Source organism: Fringilla coelebs, assembly GCF_963513975.1.
Source record: "Fringilla coelebs genome assembly, chromosome: Z".
NCBI classification, from domain to species: domain Eukaryota; kingdom Metazoa; phylum Chordata; class Aves; order Passeriformes; family Fringillidae; genus Fringilla; species Fringilla coelebs.
This window is the reverse complement of record NC_140031.1, coordinates 47,298,860-47,323,196: the sequence shown is the minus strand read 5'-3', so window position 1 is coordinate 47,323,196 and position 24,337 is coordinate 47,298,860. Positions and strand designations below refer to the sequence as shown.

The following is a 24,337-nucleotide window of genomic DNA, read 5'->3' as shown; positions in this document are numbered from 1 at the left end:
CCTATAGTTCATAACTCGAAGTGATTGCTAAGCAGGAGATCTCTTCAGTAATTGATTTTTATTTCTGTATTCAGTTTTTTCTTCAGTGAGTGCTGCCTTTTAGTTGTGATAAAGCAACAAGATTTTGTGAGACTGTAGGATAGAAGGAGATATTCTATGTCTTCATCAAAAGAACAATTGCTTAGAATTCAACACAATTATTTAATAATTGTATGTCTACAGCACACTGGACATGATAAATCTGTGAGGCTTTTTACAAAAGCCTAATTTGACTTCAATCTGATGATAAACTTTGTGTTGGTTTAACGCAGCCTGGTTTTTTGGGGCAGGGGGGACCCACAGAGGTGCTTTCTGTGAGAAGCTTCTGGAAGCTTCCACAATGTCCAACAGACCCAGTCTCTTATGGCTCTCAAGATGGACATGCTGCTGTCCCAGTTAGGGAAGTTGTCAATGCCTCTGTGTGACACATTTGAGAAGAAAATGCTCACAGGAGCAGCTTTCTCTCGGGGGTGGCAAGGCACTAGCGCTGGGACCGTCTCAGTGCTGCACGCACAGCCAAGTGCCTGGCACCGCGGCCGCCAGCATCTCGGCACAGCCCGTGGCCAGCTCTGCCTGCCTGGCCGCCCCAGCCAGCCGTGCTGCAGGGAGAAGGGCTGGGGCAGCGACCGCGGCTTCTCCTCCCCGGTGGCCCGCACGACAAGAGGCGTTGAATGGTCCCAGCACCGCAGCAGCTGCACCACCTGCCTGGTGGCGGCTGGGCTGCGTGGCTGGCAGCAGAAACATGGAGAGCAGTTCCCCCACAGATGAAATCAACTTCTCAGCACTGCGCGATCCTGCAGATATCTTTAAAAAGGTGGAATTTGCTGGCAATGGTACTTAAGAGCAGGAGATTTTTTTCCTAGTCAGAGAAAGAGGAGGAAGTGAGGACATGTGGAAAAAGACAATATGGCCATGCCAAGATCAGTCAAAAGAAAGAGGGAGAGGAGGTGCTCCAAGCATTGGAGTCGATATTTCTCTGCAAGACATGGGGAGGACTATAATAAAACAATCTATCTCCATGTAATCCATAAAGTCCATGGAGGGATGCAGAGATCCAGTTGCAGCCTGTTGGAAAAGTGCTCATACTGGAGCGGGTGGATGCTAAAAAAAGCTGTAATCCAGTGGGAGACCTGAACAGAGAGGCTGTTGTTTCCAGAGACAGAGAAAAGAGGGCCCTTGCTTCCAAACTAGAGCAGCTTATCCTTAAAGGACTACACCTCATGAACTAGTGACTCAGCCATGGCAGTTTTGGGAAGACTGTTTTGCCCGTGGGAGGGACTCACATTACAACAGGAGTTTGGGCAGAACTGCTACTTGTGAAATTGGAGCCACACTGGAGAAGTTCATGGAGAACTGTTTCCTGTGGAAAGGACCCCATAGCATAGAAGAAGAGAGACTCCTCTCCCTAAAAGCAAACTGAAGAAGTATTTTGAGTGACAAACCGACCAAGCACTCCCATGCCCTGTCTCCCTGTGCTCTCAGTGGGAAGAAGAAAGGAACTTGTTGGGGGGGTGGGGGGAGAGAGGTGTTTTAAAGGCCTATTTTACTCCTGATTATCCTCTTCTGACTCTGTTAGTAACAAGTTTACTTTATACCTTTAAGTTTGAGCCTGTTTTGCCCTTAGAGTGTTTTCTCCCAATCCTTAACTCATGAGCCCTTTGTTCTGGTTTTCATGGTTGCCTGGCATGTTGACCAGTGTCAAACCATGACAAACTTCAACCTGACCTAATTAGCAGTAGTGTAGTCATAAGGATTTTGAAGGTCTATTTTGAAGGGCTGCAATGAGGTCAGTGCTAGTAAGCACTTATAGCATTGCATCTTTTCCCATCACCACTTGATATAAATTATGGTAATTATTTGAGAACTTACAAGATCTTGTGAATCATAGATCTGGAAGGTGTCTCAGTGAGGATGTTAGTATGACATGGTCCAGCTGTTGATCATAACTTTGCTGATTTGCCAAGAAATGCTTACCAATATCAAAACAAAGGGATGGAGGAGTTTCAAACAGGGTATTAAGTCAAGCTATCTCATTCCATTTTTTTGTATCAGAACTGACGTGTAAAAGGGTTTATGTGTTTTTAAACTGATATGTGCTGCAGGAGTTATTTTTCTATCTTATTTTGAAGAAAATCATTGCTTGTTCTGCTCAGGAATTTTCAGGAAGCAGTTATGCCTCATATTCCTGTTAGTCAAGAGATTTATCAAAATCTTGGCTTCTTCAACCAAAATCCCAAGAGTGGTTGAGTATTTAGGAGAATTTCAAAATGAGGGCTAATTGTAGAGGAAAAAACTATGATTTTATCAGTTTAACTCGGACCTAATATTCATCACAGCTTTCAAAAGTAATTTGACTCTTTTGGGTGAATGTAGCTGGCTCATTGTACAAACGTATTACTTTAATGTTTGCCTGAGAATTTGATGCCTGTAAAGGCATTACAGCAATGTTATTAAAAACTTAGTCAGAATAGTAGTTGTCTAGTTTAATCATTTTACTGGACCAATTGCTAGAAGTAAACAAACTGAGAGAGGAATGTATTTTTTTCCTGCACAGACTGTGTTGTTTCTGAGTCTGGGTTAGTTGTTCCATAGCAACTTGCTAGCTGGGCAGCACAGTTGCTCAGAAATTCGCTGTTTTATTGACACATGATTTCTTTATTCAAATATTCAGTGATTATCACTGTGCCAGTACCTTGGGTGGTTAATTAGCTGTCATCTACATCTACAGAAGCTGTAATCAGATTTTTGACTGCACTGTAAAGTATCCCATTTCATTTCATACAAGCATATATGAGATGATGGGTTTTGAACCCTTATTTGTCACTGTCATGTTTTAGTCAATGGTGTTGAAAAACTCATGTTTCACTGCCTGTCTTCTGAAATAACTTACCAAGACAAAGCTTGCATCTTGTGACAGAAATATCTCGAGCCTTTAAAACAAGAATGGAAATTAAAGATGGACGGGCAGTGGTTCAGTTAGAACTGACTGTTCATATATGTTTAAGCTGTTGAGTAATTTATCTTGCTAGAGTGTAGCAAAGCCATCACCATTCTATTTCTTCTGGTTTCAATGATACAGTTACTTTACAGTTAAGAGTGGATATGTTTTGTAAGGAGCTAAATTAGGGTTATACAGTAGTTTTCAAAGTCCTTTAACCAGGTGCTGTGTCTTTGGTTTGCATCTTTGAGTTCAAGATCAAGAGAAAGTTTAACAATGAAAATGAATTACACTGCTAAAAGTCTTTCTGCAATTTTTTTACTGCTCACAGCGGGTCCTCTGATACACAGACTTCCAAATGATAAGACTTTTTTTTTGTATGAATGTCTATACCTCTAGCAGTCAATCTTTTTAATGAATAATAACAGTAGTTTTCTAACACTGCTTGCATCTTCAACAGCAGTGAAAACAATGATGTTATTTATTTTAAAACAGTCTGTTCTGAATAAAAGACACGTAAACTGATTCTAAAGCTGTGTTTCCATTAATGTGAGGATCTTAAGAATAAGGAACATGAGGTTAAAAGATAATTTCATTTTACAGCTTAGCAGTTTAATTTAACCAATGTCATTGTCATTTTATAGCTGCTCCCTATGCTAGATGAAATAAATTGAAATGTGCTTGTTAGAAATTGAAAGGAGTTAGAAGATCATACTTCAGCTTACTCATAGTAATCTTAGGCAATGGAAAATACATGGAGGGGGCAACCCTTATTCTGATACCATAAGTTTCAAAATAATGTTGTGTGACATTGTATGATACTGCTTACACTATCAGTTCCATTACAGTACTTTTTAAATTGTTTGTCCATTGATGAAGTCACTTAAAAAGCATTCTCTCTGATGATTAGGTTATTTGTAAAAATTATCATTAACTTAATAAATAAGAGCACCTTGGAGTTCTTACATTGAGATTGTCTCTCTGCAGTGCAGGTACTTACCAAATGTTTCTCCAGTAAAGCACTCCAATGTGGACACAGATAATATAACACAACTTTGCTTTGGTTTGTTAAAGAACTGCAGGCACTCTCACCTGTAAGGAGGAGAAGGTATTTCAGTCACATCATTTTCACTTGCATAATGGTATGCTAGGAGTACTAGCTGCAAAAAATATGTGCCTACAAAGGCTAAGGGTACTACTTTTGTGGGACTAAAGATTTGTTTCTTGAAAAATCAGTCAATTAAAAAAAAAAAAGTACACACATAACTATCAGGTTTCTATGCTACAGAGAAAGGTTATGTATTTTCTTTGAGCTTTTACATTCCACTCCTTCCTTAGTAGTTTGGTGACTGTTTTTTTTTTGTTTGTGTCTGAAGAGTTCCACAGGTTCCGAAAAAAAAGGTTGAGTCATCTGTAGACCAAAAGATTATTGAGAGTCATTAAATTTGCATGTCCATAGTATGTATAACATGTCAGTTGACATCATCTGGGCTAGTGCCTCAGTTCAAAGAAGGAGCAAATTTGCTATTCTGAACTTAAAAAATATACATTTGCACTTAATGAAAAAAATACTACTGGGAAAAAAGGAATCTAGCACTTTATATGGCTTTTTAAAAATTGTACTTTAAAGAAAATTAATTAAATACATTAAGCATATTTTTCACATCAAAATTACATTTTTGTTTCCAGTTTCTGAAACTTTAGGAAATTTCTTTTCTAAACCAGAAAATCAAAAACTCATTCTACCTACACTGGTATGAAATTATAAAGATTTTGATACCAGCCTAAGTGGTGAGAATAATTTTAATAATACTTAACAGAAGTATTTTTTTTTTACTTAAAACACTTGCTTTCTAAACTCAGGTAATAGGCTTTTCTTTTTTTTAAGGTAACCAAATTCCTAAATATTTAATTAATGTAATTAATGTAAAGGAGTAAGTAACTATAATTAACCATGTTCTTGTATTACTGAGTGTTGACAAAATTCTTAGCAAGATGCAGCAATAGTTTTGAAATGCTGTTTACCAACAGTATTCTGTATGCTGTAAATAAACAGGATGAAAATATGTTTATTCAATCGAAAACAGCTTTAGTTCTAATTAAATGTTTATTTTGGGAGGATAAAAGGATTAATTAAAATGAACATAGTTATCATATTTATACTTGTGGGGGAGGTAAGGAGCAGGGGAGTGGCACTGAAATCTATCCATCTAATTCCCTTATCAGTATTGAGACCAATTACCAAAATGTCTGGTCTTGAGAGCTTGCTTACAGATTCATGTGTCAAAGATAAGTGTAAAAAATTCACTCATAATAATAGTAGATTGGCACCGATTTAACAATAGTAGTGTCTTTTATAATGCACAATGCTGTAATCTTTTTGGGTATGTTTGAGATACATCAGCACACCACAATAAGAGCCTTTGATAGTGTCCCAGGAGCCAAGGTGTATGAAGAAGGCATTTAGTTTCATAGTCCTGAGAACAGGTTTCACTAACTAAAATGATACTTGCCAATCTTTTGTCAAGTTTAGGATTAGAATTCATGGATGGGCTATTAAACCCAGTTTTGCCAGGATCTAAATTCTATTTTTCTAACTGAAACAGTATAAAACATTAAGCATTGCTTTTGGAAAAAAATGTAGAAATGAAATACCAAAAAGGTGTTTTTGCAGGAAAATAAATAGAGTTAGATTGTTTTGGATTTTTTTGTTTTGTTTTGTTTTGTTTTCACTTAAGTGTCCACGCAAGTAGAAGAAAAATAATTCTGGATGTTCAACTGTTCTTGTGATCTTTGCAAATGAAATCACTGTAAAAACCTAACCAACACATCTGGTTTCATAAAAAGAGTTATGATTCTAGATGAATGTTAAGGAGTGGATTAGCTCCTTGAAAACAAAGTCTGTTTTCTTTCAAATATTCTAATGACAAAACAAGAAATAAAAGATCTGCTTTCTCAGCACAACTGGCTCTGAAATTCTTTTCAACATTTTCTGTGATGTCAGTGGATCTTTAAGAAGTTATTAATATATCTTATGTTTTATAAAACAACTGCTGATTGCTAAAGGAGCAAAATGACACATTCACCTTTGAATACAGCAATTGATTCAATTTATAGTCTCTGCTTTAGCTAATTAAGCACCAAGGGCCAGATATTAGGTTGGCTAATGTCTTGTTCATTAACTAATTTATTAAAATGAATAAGATTGTTTGAAAGTGAAGCAGTACATACTCTGGCTGAGGATGGTACAGCCATACATAGTCTGGCCTGAAGGAAAGTTTTTTTAGCTCTAGCTCAACAGTACTTAAATGTTAATTGTTAATTCTGCAAATTCAGGTCTTATTTTGTGAGGGTAGCTTAATCTGTGAATAAGAAGGACTAGAGTTACCTTAATTTTAAGTAGTTTTTCTTTTAAAAATATGGCATATATAAAATACTTTTGTTTCCAAATAATGTAGAAAAATCCTGTGATTTTTTTTTTTTTTAGCATAGAAAAGTGTCTTAAAGACCTGCAATCAGATGTAAATGAAATATGTACTGATGAAGTACTACAAAGCACAACTGACTGCATTCAGTGGCTAAATACCTGCAATTTTAGTTCTCTCAGACCTTCTTCTACAGACCATGGAGAGCTGCTGGAGTTCCTTAAGACCCTGGTAAAAAATGTTTATTAAAAACTTTATTGTTGGAAAGTTGATTATACAGTTGGAGGTGGGGAGGTGGGTGGATGACTTCAATGAGTTTTCTCATTTCAGCTTTTACTGTTGTGAGGATAGTTCATAAATCCATGCCTTCAGCAGGGTGTTATGTTTCCTTTTGATCATGCCTTAAATAGACAAACTTGGAACAAAATCTTTTCACAGATGCTACCATATGTTCAGCACTGCTTGGATTGTTTTATAAAACACATGTTGGTAAAAAAAACATTGGAAGTTACTGTCTACACTGGGGCTGTTAGTGTTACTGCATGTTCTTCACTTTTATCACTATGAATTCAACTAATCTAATGTATGTTTTTGTCCTTTATGCATTATTTAAGCATAAACTTCCTACTTGCTGTGTGGCCAAAGAGGTAGGTGATAGATGCCCCATCCTAGGAAACACTCAAGCACAAGTAGTACTGAGCTCTGGGCAGCCTTATCTGGTTGAAGATGTCCCTGCTTATTGTAGGAGGATTGTACTAAACAAGCTTTAAAAAAGTCACTTCCAATCGAAATGATTCTATGTTTCTACACTTCCCAATGAGAAATGTGGGAGCTACATTCTTTGTTCTGCCAAGTTATACAACTAGATGCAACCAGAAATCAAATTTCACTACAATGAAATTGAAGAGTATTAGAGAGTATTTTTATCCAAAATTTTTATTGAAAGCTTGCATTTGAATATACCTGTGGAAATGGAAATCTGGAAAATTGAATTGGCAAGACAGATGAAGCTTGATCCCTCAGTAAATGATGGTCTTCAAGTTTATATATAAGCTTTATATGTGTGCATTTGATATGATACATATATATGACATCAAAACCCATGAACAGTATCCAGTGATTATTCTTTGTCACTTCTGTGTCATGGTTTAGTTGTAGACCATGAACAACTTTAGGCTAAGATAGCTGTAATGGAAGAGAAAAACTGTAGAGAAGGAGAATGTTTTCTCTGGCTAGAACACAAGCTTGATAAAATCAATCATTGATAAAATCAATAATTTCTTTTTAACTCTTAGGATTCTTGTTGCTCTTTCAGTCACTGTTGATTCCACTGGATATTGTTCTGTATCAAATGAGGAAGTAACTTTTAGAGACGCCAGGTCTTTAATGTTCATGTGGTGAGGAGTGATTTTGTTCTCTTCTGACAAAGTTGACCAGTATGAGTGTTGCTGTTAATAATCACCCATTCAAGGATGTCAGAGGCTGCTACGTGTCATACTTGATCTAGATGAAATTAGAGAATCCCAGAAAAAGCTGACTATGAAGTTCTTGCTTTCAGGAGTCTTTTCTTATTCCTCTTAGTCCACTTAGATCCTTACTGTATTTCCTCAGAATGTGGCATGGCACTGATGTCTTACTTGTGTCCATTTCCTGCTTACTTCCTTCTTCAAGGTCTATTCCAGCCATATGCCTGAACACCAGGTGGCGGCATTTGTTTGGAAAACACTAAAATGTCCTCGTCTTATATAAAATGTGCTTTCCAGCTCTCCAGCTTCCCGGGAGCTTACTAACTGCATGACAGTCTTGCTGTGAGCTGTAGTATCCAGTTAAGCCTTGAGAACGGCTCTGTGGCAGGCTGCTAAACAGACAGCAAAGTGAGAAGCCTGGAAGTCTCAATTCTGCAGTTTATCATGAAAACAGTTTGAAGCTCAGCAACTTTCACATCACTATTTCCAGGCGTATGGCTTTTTAGATAATCCAGCCTGTTGTGTAGATGGAATTACAGATGAAAAATGTATCTGTACTGTCTGTATCTGTAGTACTGACCATACTACAGCCTGTCTGTAAGAAATTACATTCAGTTCCATAAACAGGTCTGCAGTAAACTATTTTCAATAATATTCATCATTAATGACATTATTATGAACTGATCGTTCCTAAATATATGTCTCTATCCATTGAACTAATTAGATAATTTCTTCTTGGATGCTTTTAATTAAGTATGTATAATTCATATTCAGTAACAGGAACCTTCTTTCTACTTCAGGACAATATCTGTATTCATTGTTATCATTATTATCTGTATTTATTTTGTTACGAATTTTGTTTAAAGCTGCTGGGACAATTGAAAAACAGTACAAAGTTCTTTTTGGGCTTTGCCTGAGGGTCTATACTTAGTTTTATTGTTATTATCATACATTTGTAAATTTTTATGAAAATACCGAAAATTTCTTCATGAAGCCTGAAAATGTTAGTTATGTGAAATTTTGTCATTCTGTCATTTTGTCATTCTGTCTTGCAACTCAATATTTAAAAGCTGATTATATGCACTAACACAGTCGTTAAGTTCTGTTCCTGATAAAATAATGGCAGATTCTTTTTTTAATCAAGTCTTCATCTTACTGTACTTGTTTATTGATATGGTAGGTAGTTGTGCATATTATGCAGTACTCCGGTTGGTAAACTACAACTGGTTTTCTGTCTATCATTGTTATGACTAACTTTCTGTGCTCAAAATGAACTTTTTATGCCTCTCCAAAACCTTTGGATACTAATTTGGATCTTTTTCTCTTGAATAGTGCTGGCATCATCTTTTGCCATATTTTTATAGGTTAATTTTTAAATTAAAAAACATATATCAATATAGGCAATGTGTGAAGACACTTGATGACACTTTCCAGAGCTTCAAAGTTCACTTCAGGTACTCTTCCTGAGTATCACTACGTCTAAAATAGCATCTGCAAGCTCCTATTTTTAATGCTGTAATTTAAGTTGCAAAGGGCTTGAAACAATCCTTAGATATATAAAAGTACTTCTGCTTTGCCTTAAAAAGCAGCAGTAAGGATTTGCTTGGGAGATCATGTGGATTCACCAATGAAGGCATCAGGTGCATGCGCTATGTTGACAGCTTCTCTTGCTTTGTAAATTTCAGAATGTAGTATTTGAGCGTGATTCATTAAAAAACCCCCGACATTTAAAGTCCAGAAGTCTACTTGCCAAGAGACAACCTTTCAACACAGTGGTTGGTAATGAGGGTTTCAGTTTACACTTTGAAACACATTTTTCTTTGGGGCCACTAAACTTTATAGAACAGTTTAGCAGATAATAAAAGAAAATGGGATCAGTATTATGCATTTTGATATATATGATTTAAGATTTGAACCAATTGCGCATATTTCTATTACACGTACATGTTTTTGTAGGATGATATTCAAATGATAATTTCTTTTACTATTCTGTCTTCCATATCTTTCCTGTTTGTTAGGTAAGAATTGTTAAGAATTATTTTGAAATCAAGATCTAGAAAGGAAGAAAAATAGGTAGTCTGTTTTTTTTAAGACTCTTTATAAGAGGCAATCATGCTCCCAGTTTGGGTTTCAGAATTAGGTACTGTAGTGAAAGTGGGTTTTTTTTTTTCCAAGAAATTCTGGTCAGAGTGGAGGGCAACAAGAAGGTTAAACTCTCTAAGGTATGTAAAAGGTTTGAAACATCCAGAACAAGGAATAGGAGTTCTAAATTTAAAAATTGTTGTGACTCTAAAGCATACTTATCTATTGATAAAATCTTGATATAGGGAAAAGATTTAGTGTTTGGCATTCCAGAATGGTTGTGTTTGTGCAATACCATACTTAAACTGGAATAATTTACCTCTCCTTCAAAATCAGAACTGAAATAAAACTTATAATTTCTTCAAATACTGTAAGTTAAATAAATCACCAGTGCTGAAGTTGGAAGGTAGCAAAGGTATCTTTACCAGCCTTGCTTATAGGATGGAGTATGACTTGCAGACTGTGCTGATTTCTAGTGTCTAGTACAGGGCTATGTTTTGGATTTGTGCTGAACACACAGCACAATATAGAGGTTTTTCTATTACTGCCGATCAGGGCTTACACAGAGCCTTTCTGCTGCTCATACTGTGACACTGGTGAGGATGTTGGGGGTGCATGGGAAGGTGGGAGGAGACACAGCCAGGACAGGTGACCCAAACTGACCAAAGACAGATTCCAGACCATGTGGCATCAGGCTCCATATATAAAGTATGGGGAAGAAAGAAAACAGGCATATCTGGAGTGATGACCTGGTGATGAGTGATGCTGACCTGGAGATGGCTGAACACCTGCCTGCCATTGGAAGCAGTGAATTAATTCCTTATTTTGCTTTGATTGCATGCATGGCTTTTGCTTTACCTGTTAATCTGTCTGTCTCTCAACCCATGAGTTTTGTGGCTTTTACCCTTCCAGTTCTCTCCTCAGTCCTGCTGGTACAGGAGTGAGCAAGTGGCTGCCTGGGGCTTGGTTGCTGGCTGGAGGGGAACTATGACAGATAAAGGACAGACTGGAATGAACCCCCTGAGGTGGTTTGCCACAATTGCTTTTCTCTGTTGAAGAGAAGCAATGGGAAATGAAGGAGCAAGTGAGAGGGCTTCTAGATTCTCATCCACTTAAGGCTTTCCTACTAAAACTGAGAAAATCAAGAATACCACCAATTCCACTCAGTTTTCTTGTGATGGTGGTATTGAGCTGTGACAAGAGGAGCTGCCGTTTGTTGCATGACCTCTTGAAGCTGAAGCAGCTCTAAGGTCAGAGATCCTTGCCCTGGACTGAGAGAGAGCTCTTCAGACTTGAATGAAGAAAGAGCAGCAGCCATGTGATTTCACTTGCTTTGTTAACTGACTGCCTTCTACAACCCATACAGCATAGATGTACATGGAGGTCACTAATATATCAGTCTCCATTTTGGTTTGGTGGGTTACACAGCTTCTTATTATTCTGTCCTATATCATCTAAGGCTCTTTAGTTCTTGACAAGTTTTCAATTTTAGTTCTTTAAGGGACTCCTGGGAAGGCTTTTTTTATCCTTAGAGTGGTTGATGATTGCCTGCTGAGCCATAGAAGGTGACTATTTTATAAATTCCTTGCTTGGTTTTATGAGAAAAACCTATCATTATCTGGGTAAATCTTAAGTGATTTTTTCATACCGCTTTCTTTAAAAGATGTTGTGACATCAAAAAAGGCTGTCAAGGGTTCCTTTGAACTGTGGTCTAGAATTGATTGAGAAAAGAGGTTGGGGATATAAGAAAGATGAGAAGATGAGTGAGAGTTATTGGCAGAGGTAGACAAGAAAATTAATTCATGTATAAATCCTGTTTTCCACAGATTTTATAATTTCTGTTGCTTACATATCTATCTTACTGTTAAGATAATTAGTATAGGAAACTGTTTTTAGTCTAATATAAAGCTGTTCATTTAATGAACTGGAATTAATAAAAATTTCTAAAGTATTGTCTGATTTACCTTTGTTAGCAAAGCTTGTTGAAGAATGACAAGAATCAAGAAGAAATGGTACTTCACTTCCTTCTGGATCTCTCCAGTCAGTGTGGTGTCTCATTTCCCTGTACTGCAAGTGGGACGTCTTTTGAATTAACATCTTCACTTCATACCATTCAGGATGATTCAGCTGTGGATGTGAAATCTCTTTGGGACAATGTGAGATTGCATCTTCGACAATTTTTAGTAAATAGACTGCAAAGTCAAGAAGAAACAAACACTAATGCTTTGCAACAACAAATGGAGTTTAAAACTCAGTGTGTACAGCAGCTTTTGTTTCTTTATCCCAAATCAGAGGTCTTAATGAGGTATCAAAATATGCAGAATAAACTGGTTAGTGATCTTCTACAAAACTGTATTTTGTCTAGTTGTGGTGAAACAAATTTTGATAAGGTGGTTCATGGTTACCAAAGTTCCATACCCAGACTGTGCACAATGATAAAAGAGGATCTTTATATACTAAGTGGAACAATAGGTCCATCTTCATCATTAAAGTTTATTAATGAAACTTACCTGGATACCATCACTGAAGAAATGACAGTTCTTCTTGAAAGACTTTGTGAGCTGCAGTTCAAAGAAAATGCTCTACACATAGTTAAAGCAAACAAGATTTCAAAGAAGCATAGAGGAAGAGTTCATGCTGTGGGTTAGTAGTCTTATTTTATGTTCTTTGTAGTTAGGTGTTATTTTAATTATGCTACTTTTTTTTTAATATACTTGATTATTTTCTGTGAAGAGAGAGATCTGAAATTAGTAATTACAGCTTTATGTTTAAAACACATTACTGCAGTTGAACTCGACTGTGTCAGAGTTGTGGTGCAAAAGTAAGAGAGAGTAACTCATGTAATTAAACAAAATCCTATTATAATCCATTGGATAACACTGTCATGTCATAGTAATTTTTCTCAGCCAGTTTTATTCCAGCTACTGAAATATGTACTAAAATAAGAACTATTTAATCCATATTTATATGAACAAAACTATTGAGTCTTCTATTCCCATTTTTTTTTAAATTATCAGACATTTATAGGAGATTATAGGAAAGACAGTACAGTAATGTGTCCATAAAACAGATGCTGATTCACACATCAGAGCTGACCCAAATGATTACTATGCAGATTCTGATTCTCAAACTAAGAAACAAACAGAAAACTCGTTTACACTTAATAGTTTTGTGAAAGTACAGTAAGTTTAAGTTAATACTGCCTAGTCATTTTTTCTTGTTCTAAGAAATGTCAAGTGGAAGAGGAATCTGTTATTGATGTAGTGTTTTCTGCATTTTCTCTTGCAGTTTTTAAGTCTGACATGCTAATTTCCAAAGGGAAGAATCAGTGCTTTGAAAAAAAAAATATTACAGAATCAAAACTTCCATAACATAATTGCACAATTGTATGTAATTGCTTTTTCAATGCATTGTTTGGAGCACACCACTGTGCAGGAGCTGTTTGTTTAAAGCATAGCTTCCTGCAAAATGAAGACAGAAAATATTAAAAGTCTAGAATCATGTGAAAAATACAGAAACAGATCTTTGAATTGTGCAGCATAAAGAAAAGATTAGTGAGGTGATGATTTGTCAGGTCTACAAAGAAGAAAATTACATACTTCTGAGTTTTAAAGTCAGCATATGTGTTAGTGTTAGTCAACTAATAAAAATTCCAGTGGAAGAAATGCAAAGAATGTTTTCAACAGGAACTAAAATATGGAGGAATACTGGAACATGTGAAAGACAAGGAAGAAGGCATGCAGACAAATGAGTAGAGAGGATGACAAGTTCAGTGTATATACTAGTCAGATGCAGTGTTGGTGGGAAACAATGAAAAGAAGTAGTGTCAGTGATATAAAATAACAAGAAATGTGTTTTTGAATTACTTAGTGAGATGTGAGTCAGTGAAAGGATTTACTGACCAAAAAAAATGGCCTGGAGTGAACAGAAGTTTGTAACTTAATTTTTCTTTCAGTCTCAAAACAGCTCACGAAGATAGGGAAGTTCAGTTATCTCCATTTTATATCTAACACATGGAGTTTAAAGTGATCACAAACATGTCTCTCTGAAAAATCATACTTTAACTCTGTATTATAAGACAGAAGAAAACAGTCATTCAATCTATTAATAGAGTATTTCCTCTGCCTACATTTTTTTTTTGCCACAGGATGTGACTTAGCATGTTTTTGTGCCAGTACATCTATCAGTACAGATTTCCAGTGCAGATTTCTTTTGTATGGTCAAAAACACACAGGAAGGTGAAAACAAACAATAAATCTTAAGACTTTCTTGCTTGCTTGCTTTAAAACTTTAAAACATTTTCTGCAATTAATTAAAATACAATTTTTCTATTTCATAAATATTAGATTTTAATTTTTATTGAAAATTCATTAAAAGTCAGATTTCAGATGCAGCAACTGTCTCTTTAACGCCCATAAAATGTGTTCAGAATTGCTGTTCATAAATATAATTTAATTCTCAGGGTCTGTCATAGTCATGTCTTCATGTTATTTTACTTCAAGAAGTTAGTATGGGAAGTAGGTATTGATTTTCCTACTATTCTTACTAGTTTTCTGCAGAAAACTGCTCATACACCCTTCAGCCAGGGAAACCATAAGGCACCTATAGTGAAGTCAGAAATCAGGCTAAAACAAAGTATGTGGTCAGACTCAGAGTTATGAAGTTTTGAGTGTGATTTCAGGTTTTTTCATTTTCTGGATGTGTTATAGCCTATTATTTGGTATTATTCATCAATTCAAACAAAAAGTTTCCTTGTATCATAACTAAAACAGTTATTACTGTGTAACTTATTTATAAATGAGCTCGTATGTGAAGAGTCTTTTTTGGAAAGAGATTTCTCTCCTATAAATGTATGAATATACTACATTTGTACCACATTTAGGTTATATAAAGGCTTTTTTTTCCTTTAGAATTAGAATGTTCACAAGGCAGCTCACAGTGAAATAACTATTTAGGAAATAATTTAAGAGATTTGTAATGCTGGACAAATTCTTAATATCAAGTGACTTTTCTTGCTTGGAACTCTTAAATTCTGGTACTTGTTGACCTCCCACAAATTAGAGTGGAAATTTATTTTTCCCAACCTAACATAGGTTGGGTTAAAAGACAGCTTTAATAGATTACCTTCACAGTGATATCCCGTTGGCCAAGTACTAAAAGAACTTCATGCATAAATATAGAGGGAAGGACAGAAAGAGAAGGTGTTTTTCTTAGCTGAAAGACAGATGTGTTTCTTATTTTTTGATGTATGTTGCCTCTGCCCTTTGGGAGCCCTCAAACCGACACATTTCAGAATATCAGAATAATTTAATCTAGGGCATTCAGTTGGGACTGTTATCCCAGAGGTGATAGAAGGGTTTGTGTTTGCTTAGTCCATCCTCAGGGTAATGTGGTTTTTATTTGATTTTTATTGTGGGTTTTTTTCATAAAAACTGCTGTAATTGATCCTTCTATACAGCATAGGGAAAAAAATAACAGAAAATAGTAAAGCAGTGCTAGAACCTCAGAAAACTTTTTTATACACAACCTATTTCTTTTGGGAAAACAGAGGTAGTTTATAACAAGCTTTAACAAACTTATCTTTAAAATATTCCATATATAATAATCCATTTGTGCAGTAAGGAATTAATGTTTTTCTTTTCATTCTGTAGTAGAGCAGTTATTAGTGAAGAACTATAAAGAGATTATTTTCATTCACTTCCAGTACCTTGGAAGTGTGTGGCTTGACAGAGAAGCTGTCAAAATGGCATGTGAAAAGAGGCAAATTTTGGAACTCAGCATCTTTGGTTGCCCGCTCTAGTGGAGGCAGGTGATTTTGTGTTACAGCGTGATCCTCTTACCTGTTAGATTTGTGCCTCTTTTGTGCACCTTTAACAGTGCAGGATTCAGCCAATAGTATTTGGGCTGTTACTGTACAAGGTTTTTATATAACGCTATTTATAATTTCTCTGCGTACTCTGAGAACATAGTGTTTCCAGCTTGCTAGAATAATGTGCAAAGAATGTTTCCCAACAAACTCCCTTAAGTTTTTTGGTTATTAATGGGATTTTGTGTTTTCAGACTTTTTATTGTATTAATCTTTTGCATCTTTCTAAAGTTTATGTAATGTTGTGGTATTTAAAAGTATACAAACAATACCTGTTGACAATACTTAGCATGGAAAGAATCTCATCTGGTTTTCAGGTTATCTCTTGCCATTTTTTGCTTCGATTTCCAGTGTGGTATTTCTCAGAGATTATTTGCGGTAAGTCTGTGTATTGTAGTTTTACCTTTTGAACCTTTTTTTTGTTCCTTTGTTTATAAAAATATTAAGCTGGTTTAAGCAGGCATGACTAACTTATATTAATTTCTCCTCTGTTAGATGAGGAAACACCTACTCTTACAGATGGTAGGACATCTGCCAAAGAACCTTAAACCTCATGGAATTATGACCAGTTGATGTATTAGTGGAAGGTTTTCTTTGGCTTTATTTATATAGTTTTTGTATATAAACAGAGTATAAATACTTATGTAGACTAATTAGCTGGTTTTTCTAATTTCCTGTGGTTAAAATGGAACTGATTAGAGCTTTAAGTTTTATTTTTTTCTCACATATTCAAATTGATTGGGTTAATATTTTTAAATACTACAAACTTTCCAGAGACCCTTAAACATTTAAAATCATAACTGAACTTCATTTTTAAAATCTGAGGAAATAGATAGTGTGTTCCTAAATATCAGTAACTCATCATTTTAAGAAAAATAGTATCACAAAGTGGAGGTAAACTAAAGTGATACAGATTTAACTAAGCACATTTTTAGGTAGAAAATAATTAAAATACCTTCAGAGATATACTATAATATTAATATGAATGTATTACATTTTATCCCAGTATATAGCCTTTAGTTAGATGTCCAGCAGGCTTCCTTTGTCTTTTCTTTCTCTAGAATATAACCAACATCCATTCTATTATAAAGATATATTCAAATGCAAACTGTGATTTAAATTATTATATTATAAATCTCTTACCTTTAAACATTCATGAGTTCCTACAGAATATGTTGTGTTTGTGAAACACCTAAATGAATATGGCATATAGCTAATCTTGAACAGAAGGACTCACTACAGGAGCTGTATTTGTGCAGTGGAGTTGAGAACAAGAAGAGAAACAGGCTCTGGAGTAACTTGTTGAAAGGAAGACAACTTTGGAATGTTAAATTAAAGTACTTGGTATGAAAAAGCCTCTTTGAGCTCACTTATACTTACATATTCCCAGCAATTTACTGAAGAGCTAACTTGAGATATGAGTTTTGGGCTTTACACATTTAATTTAAATTTGATTTCTCTACTATTTTTTATGTGCGTATGGTTTTATTCCCCTTCATTTATAATTTTCTCTTTTTGAAATTAAGAGCTTTCATTTCACATTTGCTTTTATCCTTCTATATAATTTGCATTCACTTGGTTTGCAATCTCAATAGCCACAGTTATGGCCTAAAACAAATCTTCCATGATTTTTGTCTTTTCTATCAAAATATACCTAAAGTAGTATTAATACTTGCTGGTTTAGCAACTGCATGATTAGAAATACCACAGCTATTCACATCTGGGAATAATTTCAGCCCAATAGCTTTAATGTAATTCATCTTCAATTTATATCTGGAAATTGAAGAGTTCCAAACTTGGATTAATGCAATTAATATTTGTATCTTTGTAACTGTTTTGGTATTTCTGTAAAGATGAGAATTTATTGCAGATAATTTAAAATACTTGTGCTGTGGTTGCAGTTGTTTTTCCACTATGTTTCCTTGCCCATAGTCCACTATCTGTTTCTTAACAAGTATGATGGTGAAAGGGGAAAGTGTTTTAGTCACTTGACTTGCTACTGTTCAGTCCTGAAAGTCCTGTTGCATCTTTCTTATGTGCTGATAAGGCACATAATACAAAGTAATCAATATGGATTACAGATTATAATATCCAGTGTGGCATCCTGCTTCTATAGGTCAAATTTATTCTATTGTCCAAATCTTTGGACTAGTACAAGCTAGCTTTCAGTTAAATGTCTAATGTGTCTCTAAGGCCACATGTTTAGAATTGTGAAGTTTGAGATCTTAATTATGGAAGTTATTTGAAGTTGGCTTGTTTTTTCATGAATTTTAGCTTCAGGGTATTTGAAGACCCATGTGACTACTGTAGTGACTTCTAGACATTATAAAGAGAAAAATAAGAAACTTATAATAAAAACTGTAACTTCGTCCTCCTCTTTGCTTCCTTGCACGTCCCTCTTTTTTTTTTTCCTTACTTCAGGAGACCTGCAACAACCTGTTCATCCCTTCCTGTGGACATGCTTGTTTTGCTTCTGTTTGTGCATGACCAGAAGTTTCTTTATGTGCTTCATTATATTGCTATCTGCCAGACAACTCTTTCTGTCTTCTATTTCTGACCTCTCTGTCCCATTGCAGAGTGCCTGGCAACATAACTTCTGTAGGAACAGGGCTTTAAGGACCTATATAAAACACGATACAGAAAGAATGGTGCCTGTGTGCAAGTCACCATTGCGACTGCTGACCCCTTGAGCTGCTCTGCACGTATATTCACAGCATTGTAGGGGTTGGAAATGACCTGAATAATCATCTACTTCCAACTCCCCTGTCATGAGCAGGAACACCTTCCACTAGACCAGGTTGCTCAAAGTCCCATCCAACCTGACCTTGAACACTTCCAGGGATGGGGCATCCCCAGCTTCTCTAGGCAACCTGTTGCAGTGCCTCATCACCCTCACAATCAAGAATTTTATCCTAATATCTAATGTAAAGCTACCCTCTTTCAATTTGAAACTATTTCCCATTGTCCTGAAAGGCTCATGGTTTCATTCTTGGTAATTTTTTTTCCAAATGTTTTCACAAATGGCAAACACCAGCTAATTGCTTTCCTTTGTGGTTTTACAGCATACCTGCATTTTCTTCCTCAGAGTGAACAGAGCATTTAACTCACTGTGCTCTCTAATAATTTCATTCTCCTCCCAAGTGTAAAAGATGAAGACTGATTTACTCTATAGTCTGATATATTGTGAATGTTCAGAAGTCAATTTGACATTTATATACTGTAATTTTCTTTTTAGTAATAAAAAGTGACAAAATATGAGGGACACATATGATGAAAGTCTCTCTTTTACTTCAGAATGTGGGCTTGCATGAAGAAGACTTTGTAGGACTAAGGCAGATTAGAGGACACTTAAAAAATGTCTTTAAAATATGCTCCTGCACAATTGATTCAAAGAAAGTTGTAACAGGAGTCTTTTCAATATGTGCATCTACCATCATTAGTCACAAGTTAATGAGATGGTCTTGACTGATTTTTGCTAAGATGGAGAACCCCTTCTGTCATAAAATTGTACAGTAAAAAGTCAAAATTATTTTAGTCACAACAGTTTGTTTTGGAAAATATTATAGGCGGTATAAATAGGGGGGAGTGTCATGCCCACAAGATGGTTGTAACATGCTAAATTAGGATATTAATGTCCTTTTCACTGAGGCTTAGTCTTACAATTTTTAAAAACCCCTCTATTTTTAATCAGGGGGCCACTGTATCTACTGAGTTTTTGAAAAACAAAGCTTTCAGTCATTTTATAATACTTTTTACTACATTTACTGAACAGAGCAAGGCAATGGATTTATTCTAGTCCATCTGACCTAGAGAGAATAAGAATGGTTAAAACCCAGTCCAACTTCTTAATTCGAAATCTAGCACATAGTGCCCATAAATATTGTGGTCTGTCTGAAATTAGATCAGTTCCTGGTCTCAGATTTTCCAGAAGAGTTTACTTTGCCTTGAGTAGATTCACACACTGGTCTGGCTAAGAACCAGATCTTTGTACGCTAGCACAAGGGACACTCTACTGACTTTCTGTTCATGTGCTGAGAAATTCCAGCAAGTTCTGTAACACAGAAATTATGTGTTCTGTTATGCACCATGCTATCAGCTCATGTGTAAAGAAGTGTTTTAATTGTGTAATCTCAGCTCATTGAGTGGGAACATGGGTCTTTACTGACACATGTGATTAATCTTTCTTTTGTATATTAGTCTTTCTACAAAATATTTCTTTAAAAATTAGGAATTTTGAAATAATTTCTCTAGAAGTTTTTAAATGGCAGTGTCTCCCCTCTTTTCTGTCTGCCTAGAGTTATTTTTTATGTTTATGTTCCTTGGAAAAATAATCATGAGAACTTTGTGGTGACTTTGCAACTAGGGTTTTGCAATACAAAGGCACAGGAAGAAAAAATAAGAGTGTTGGCTCCAGCTGTATTTCTTTATATTATTTGAACAAATTAGAACTGGTTCTGTTATATCTTGGAGTAAGAGAAGCAGAAGTGACACAGGCATTAAAATCTATTTTTAAAGGAAATATCATGCATATTCCTTCCTACAGAAAGGAATGATCAACACATGATAGAAATTACTGGTTGGTTGAAGGTTCCTAGCAATCTAATTTGAGTAGTTCCAATGTAATGAACCAATCTGTGAAAGACCCAGCCTCTGTGAATGTTCAAAGTTGAAATTCAGCTAGCAGAAATTTTAACATTTGCAGGCATTAAAGAAATGTAAGCCAGATTAAAATAAATATGTTGATTACTGTGTTTTCAAATACACATTAGAATTGCCTTTTATCATTCAAGTGTTATAAAATGGTTTGCAGGGAAACACATGCAAGTCCTGTCAAAGTTAAAATTCATGAGAAGGTTTGACAGACCTGGCAGTCCTTATTTTCTCTTTCAGCAAAGACTGAGGAAGATCAACTTTCAGAGTTCTTCAAGGACTTGTGTTTCAATGTAGATGCTATTTTCAGTTATTTTCAGCAGACTTTCTTAGTTTTTATCCTCTTTTAAAACATTCTACTTTGGTGTTTTCTGTATGTGAGTGTGAAGACTTCAGAGAATGTGATAACTCCCTCAGCCCACAGTGTAGGCAAGTAAAATCAAAAAATGCATGTGGAATCAGTTTATGTCATTGGCAAGGCCCAAATATTGTTTCAGATCTCTGAAAAATATTACTAAGGGCATAATTTTGTCATGCGATAGTTCTTGCAGTTTTTGATAAGGACTTTTTGGTAATAGTTACTACTTCAGAAGAAATTATTAATTGTAGAATAGCACCTAAAAACCCACTCTTAACTGCTGGAAACAACTGCAACTATTCTCTGTCTACAAGGTTTAAAGTCATTTTAGTTGAAGGAATGTCTAAAAAATGTCTGCTCTTTCAGTATTTTGATAATTATCAAAAAATTATTGGATGTCACATGCTTAATTCCTTAAATGGACCAGTCAGTTAATTAGTTCTAATTCAGAAATGAAATAATTTGTTAACCTTTGAATTGTTTAAATTGTCACTGTCTACCCGGAATTGAAGTGTATGATAGGAATGTCTTGTAATTTATTAGAGGCTATGCATGCTTTTGAGAATTAAGGAGGAGGTTGAGTCTCTGGTTTCAGAGCAAACTGAGATAGGTATCTGTGTATGGAGTAATTTTCTTGAACATGATTAGAAGGCACTTCATCCACAGAGTGCCTCAGGAAGTCTTTGTCGTCTGTTCCTCAGGGTTGTAAAGGAGGTGTATGCTGTCAAGGAATCTGATTTGTGAGATCATTTGTTTAAGATGACAATATAAATTTGAAGTCAGAGTGTGATTCGATGTTCATGTTCTCCATCCTGTGTTTCCAGCACTGGTCTATTCTTTCATTCATCAGTTGGTCAGTAAACATGATTTACAATTAAAGATTTCATTTTGACAGATCTACCCATGCAATGTTGACAAAGGACTTCAGCAAACATCTAGTAACCTGACATGGAATCAACCTTCACTATGAGGTCAAAACTGATCTCATTTTACTAGGAAGACATTATGGAGCAGGTTTTAATAAATTTTAATCAATAAAATAAAAAAAACAACTTAATTTTAATTTTAATCAGTTGCATGTGTAGTGACTCTCTTTCAAAACATTAGTGTAGTTTTCACTGACGTTTAATAGCTGGCAGTGACATCTCAGTGACTGACACACTCAAATCTATGCAAATTTATGCATGGTTATCATGTTTATACATCAGTTGAGATCCCTTACTTCACTGCATTTTTTTTGCCACATGCACAGTATGGATATATGGTATAAGCATTTATGAAAGTCACATGGTAATGGAGATGTCTAATAAGAAAATGTTTACTATTTTTAGATCTGTGACCTTTTATTTTTTAAAGGGACAAAAAATGCCAATGTATAGTTTCTTTGTGAAGGCTGCTTTACCAGTTTATGCTGGAATTCCTGGGTCTCCCTGCAGCTAACAGGGGGCTGCAAAGCAAGACAGGTGTTTAAAAACCCTTAACCACTCAGATAACAGTTTACATCACTAATAGTTCTTTCTAGTGCTGTCAGTTTCAATCAGCAGAGAGCACATGTGATCAGTATATCTGATAAACTTGTCAATGCCTTTTTAAAGCAGGATTCCCCAATCTATTCTGCTCAACTCTACTCTCTCCTTTCCTTTTTCACCATTTCAAGTAGAATCTTGATAAGACAGAGATACAAGCAGCTGTGTATAGCTAGCTCAGGCTACAACTAATTTGTGCAGAAAAAAATTAAATCAGGAGGTAAATTATTTCATGATTGCTCATTCCCAACAGAGTTGGGCATCATTCTGAAGAAAATATCAAATAATTGGTTTCAGACCATGTCAGACACATGCAATTCCCTTCTCTAATGGCTATGTGAGGTAGGACTAGGCCTCAGGGGTCACCAAAGAACTGAAAATAGCTTAGTGCCAGGCACAGCAATAGAGAGACAGAGCACATAGGAAATGAAGTGGCAATAAGTGCAATCTATAGGGGAAATGTGCTTCACTTGGAATTTAATGTATTGGCTTAGAATCTGGCAGAAAGCCATGCAACAATTGTTTACATTTCTGTCAGCATCTGCATCTGTTCTGCTTTGTAAATGGCACTTATCTTTGAGTGAGTAAATGGTGGAATCAATAACAACTGTTAGGGGATTTCCTTTTTTTTTCATATTCCATAAAAATTCATGCTACAGACAATGTAGCCTTAGATTAATAAGAAACAGACATTAACAGGGTCAAAGGGATTTGTTTAGGAACATTTTATAGCTTCTTGGGTTTGCAGTAATTGTATCCATGTGACTTGAATGTATCTTGTAACATATCCAAATTAAACTGTTAAAAAAATGCTAGCTTGCAGTAATGAAGATGATTTTTTATAATTATCGTAAGTACTGTGTATAGAAAACTGCTGGCACTGTTTGTAATAATTTAGTTCTGTGTAATACCGTGTATTACATCTGCTATGCAGAAATACTAAGTTGCTTTTTACATTATAAGCAAGTTAACGATTATATCCAGCAATACCAATTATTTAAACCTAGCAGTTGCATTAAAAATTGTATACCAACACACAGTTTGAGAAAACTGTGAGCAGATGTCCATAAAAATGGAATATATCTTTACTAAATGCAAATGAAAGAATAATACAACTTATATGCAAGCTCTGTTTAGGAGATAGTGTGCAGATGAATACTGTCATAAATGCAAGATTCTCATAATAGTTATGGCATCATTTAAAAGTTAATATCACTGAGATCTGAGGAACACATTATTGTTAATGGAATTTATGAATGTAACTCCCTGTGAATGGCTTGGAAAATTTACCTCTTGGAATACCCCTATACACAGTGACTGTCAGCAGCTAAGTTTGCTTTGCTTTATTAGGCTATTTCTTTCTGGATTTTAGCAAAATGGTAATTCTGTTTATTATGTGTGCAGGTTGTAGTTAGATTTTAAATTTAATATTGCACTTCTGATGGTTTTTTTTTCTTCCTTATATAGCTTTATTGAATAAAATTCCTGACATTGCCTACTTGTGTTCATAGCAGAACAATATTGTAGGTCTGTCTTACATGAAATCAAGCCTTAGAAATGGGGACAGATGAATGATACTTAATGTATTGTGTATTGGGAAGGAATTTTATTGTATAATTGTTTAAGAGGGATTTAGACCCTTGGTTCCTGCTGAGAGAAATCCCTACTGTGATCACTGAAAAAAACAGTCATCAGGTTGCTTTCCAAGGATTCCACCATGAATCTCAGAAGCAGTTTAGCCATGTGGCTCTGTAGAGTGAGTAGTAAAGGCTAATTAATCTGAGAGCAACATTGTCATAATGTAGTTATTCTTTACCATTTAGAGCCATCTCACTTCTGGTGCAGGTACTTCTGTGCCACACTTTACGGCATCACATACCTGGATGAGTTGAAATGATCAGTATTAGGCACTCATTTTTTGAGATGTAAATTCAAAATTCTTTAAAACATTAGAGGTGCCATGCTCATTAAAAAAAATAAAAAGAGA

At 35.4% G+C, this 24,337-nt stretch overlaps 1 protein-coding gene across 1 annotated transcript in view; it reads left to right on the top strand.

Annotated features, from left to right (window-relative positions):
* Positions 1–24,337, top strand: part of KIAA0825 — a 230,629-nt gene that overhangs the window by 39,534 nt on the left and 166,758 nt on the right. The window contains exons 3-4 of the mRNA XM_084224964.1: positions 6,465–6,633; positions 11,924–12,593. Coding sequence (XP_084081090.1) covers positions 6,465–6,633; positions 11,924–12,593 — 839 coding nt within the window. The remainder of the gene's footprint in view (positions 1–6,464; positions 6,634–11,923; positions 12,594–24,337) is intronic.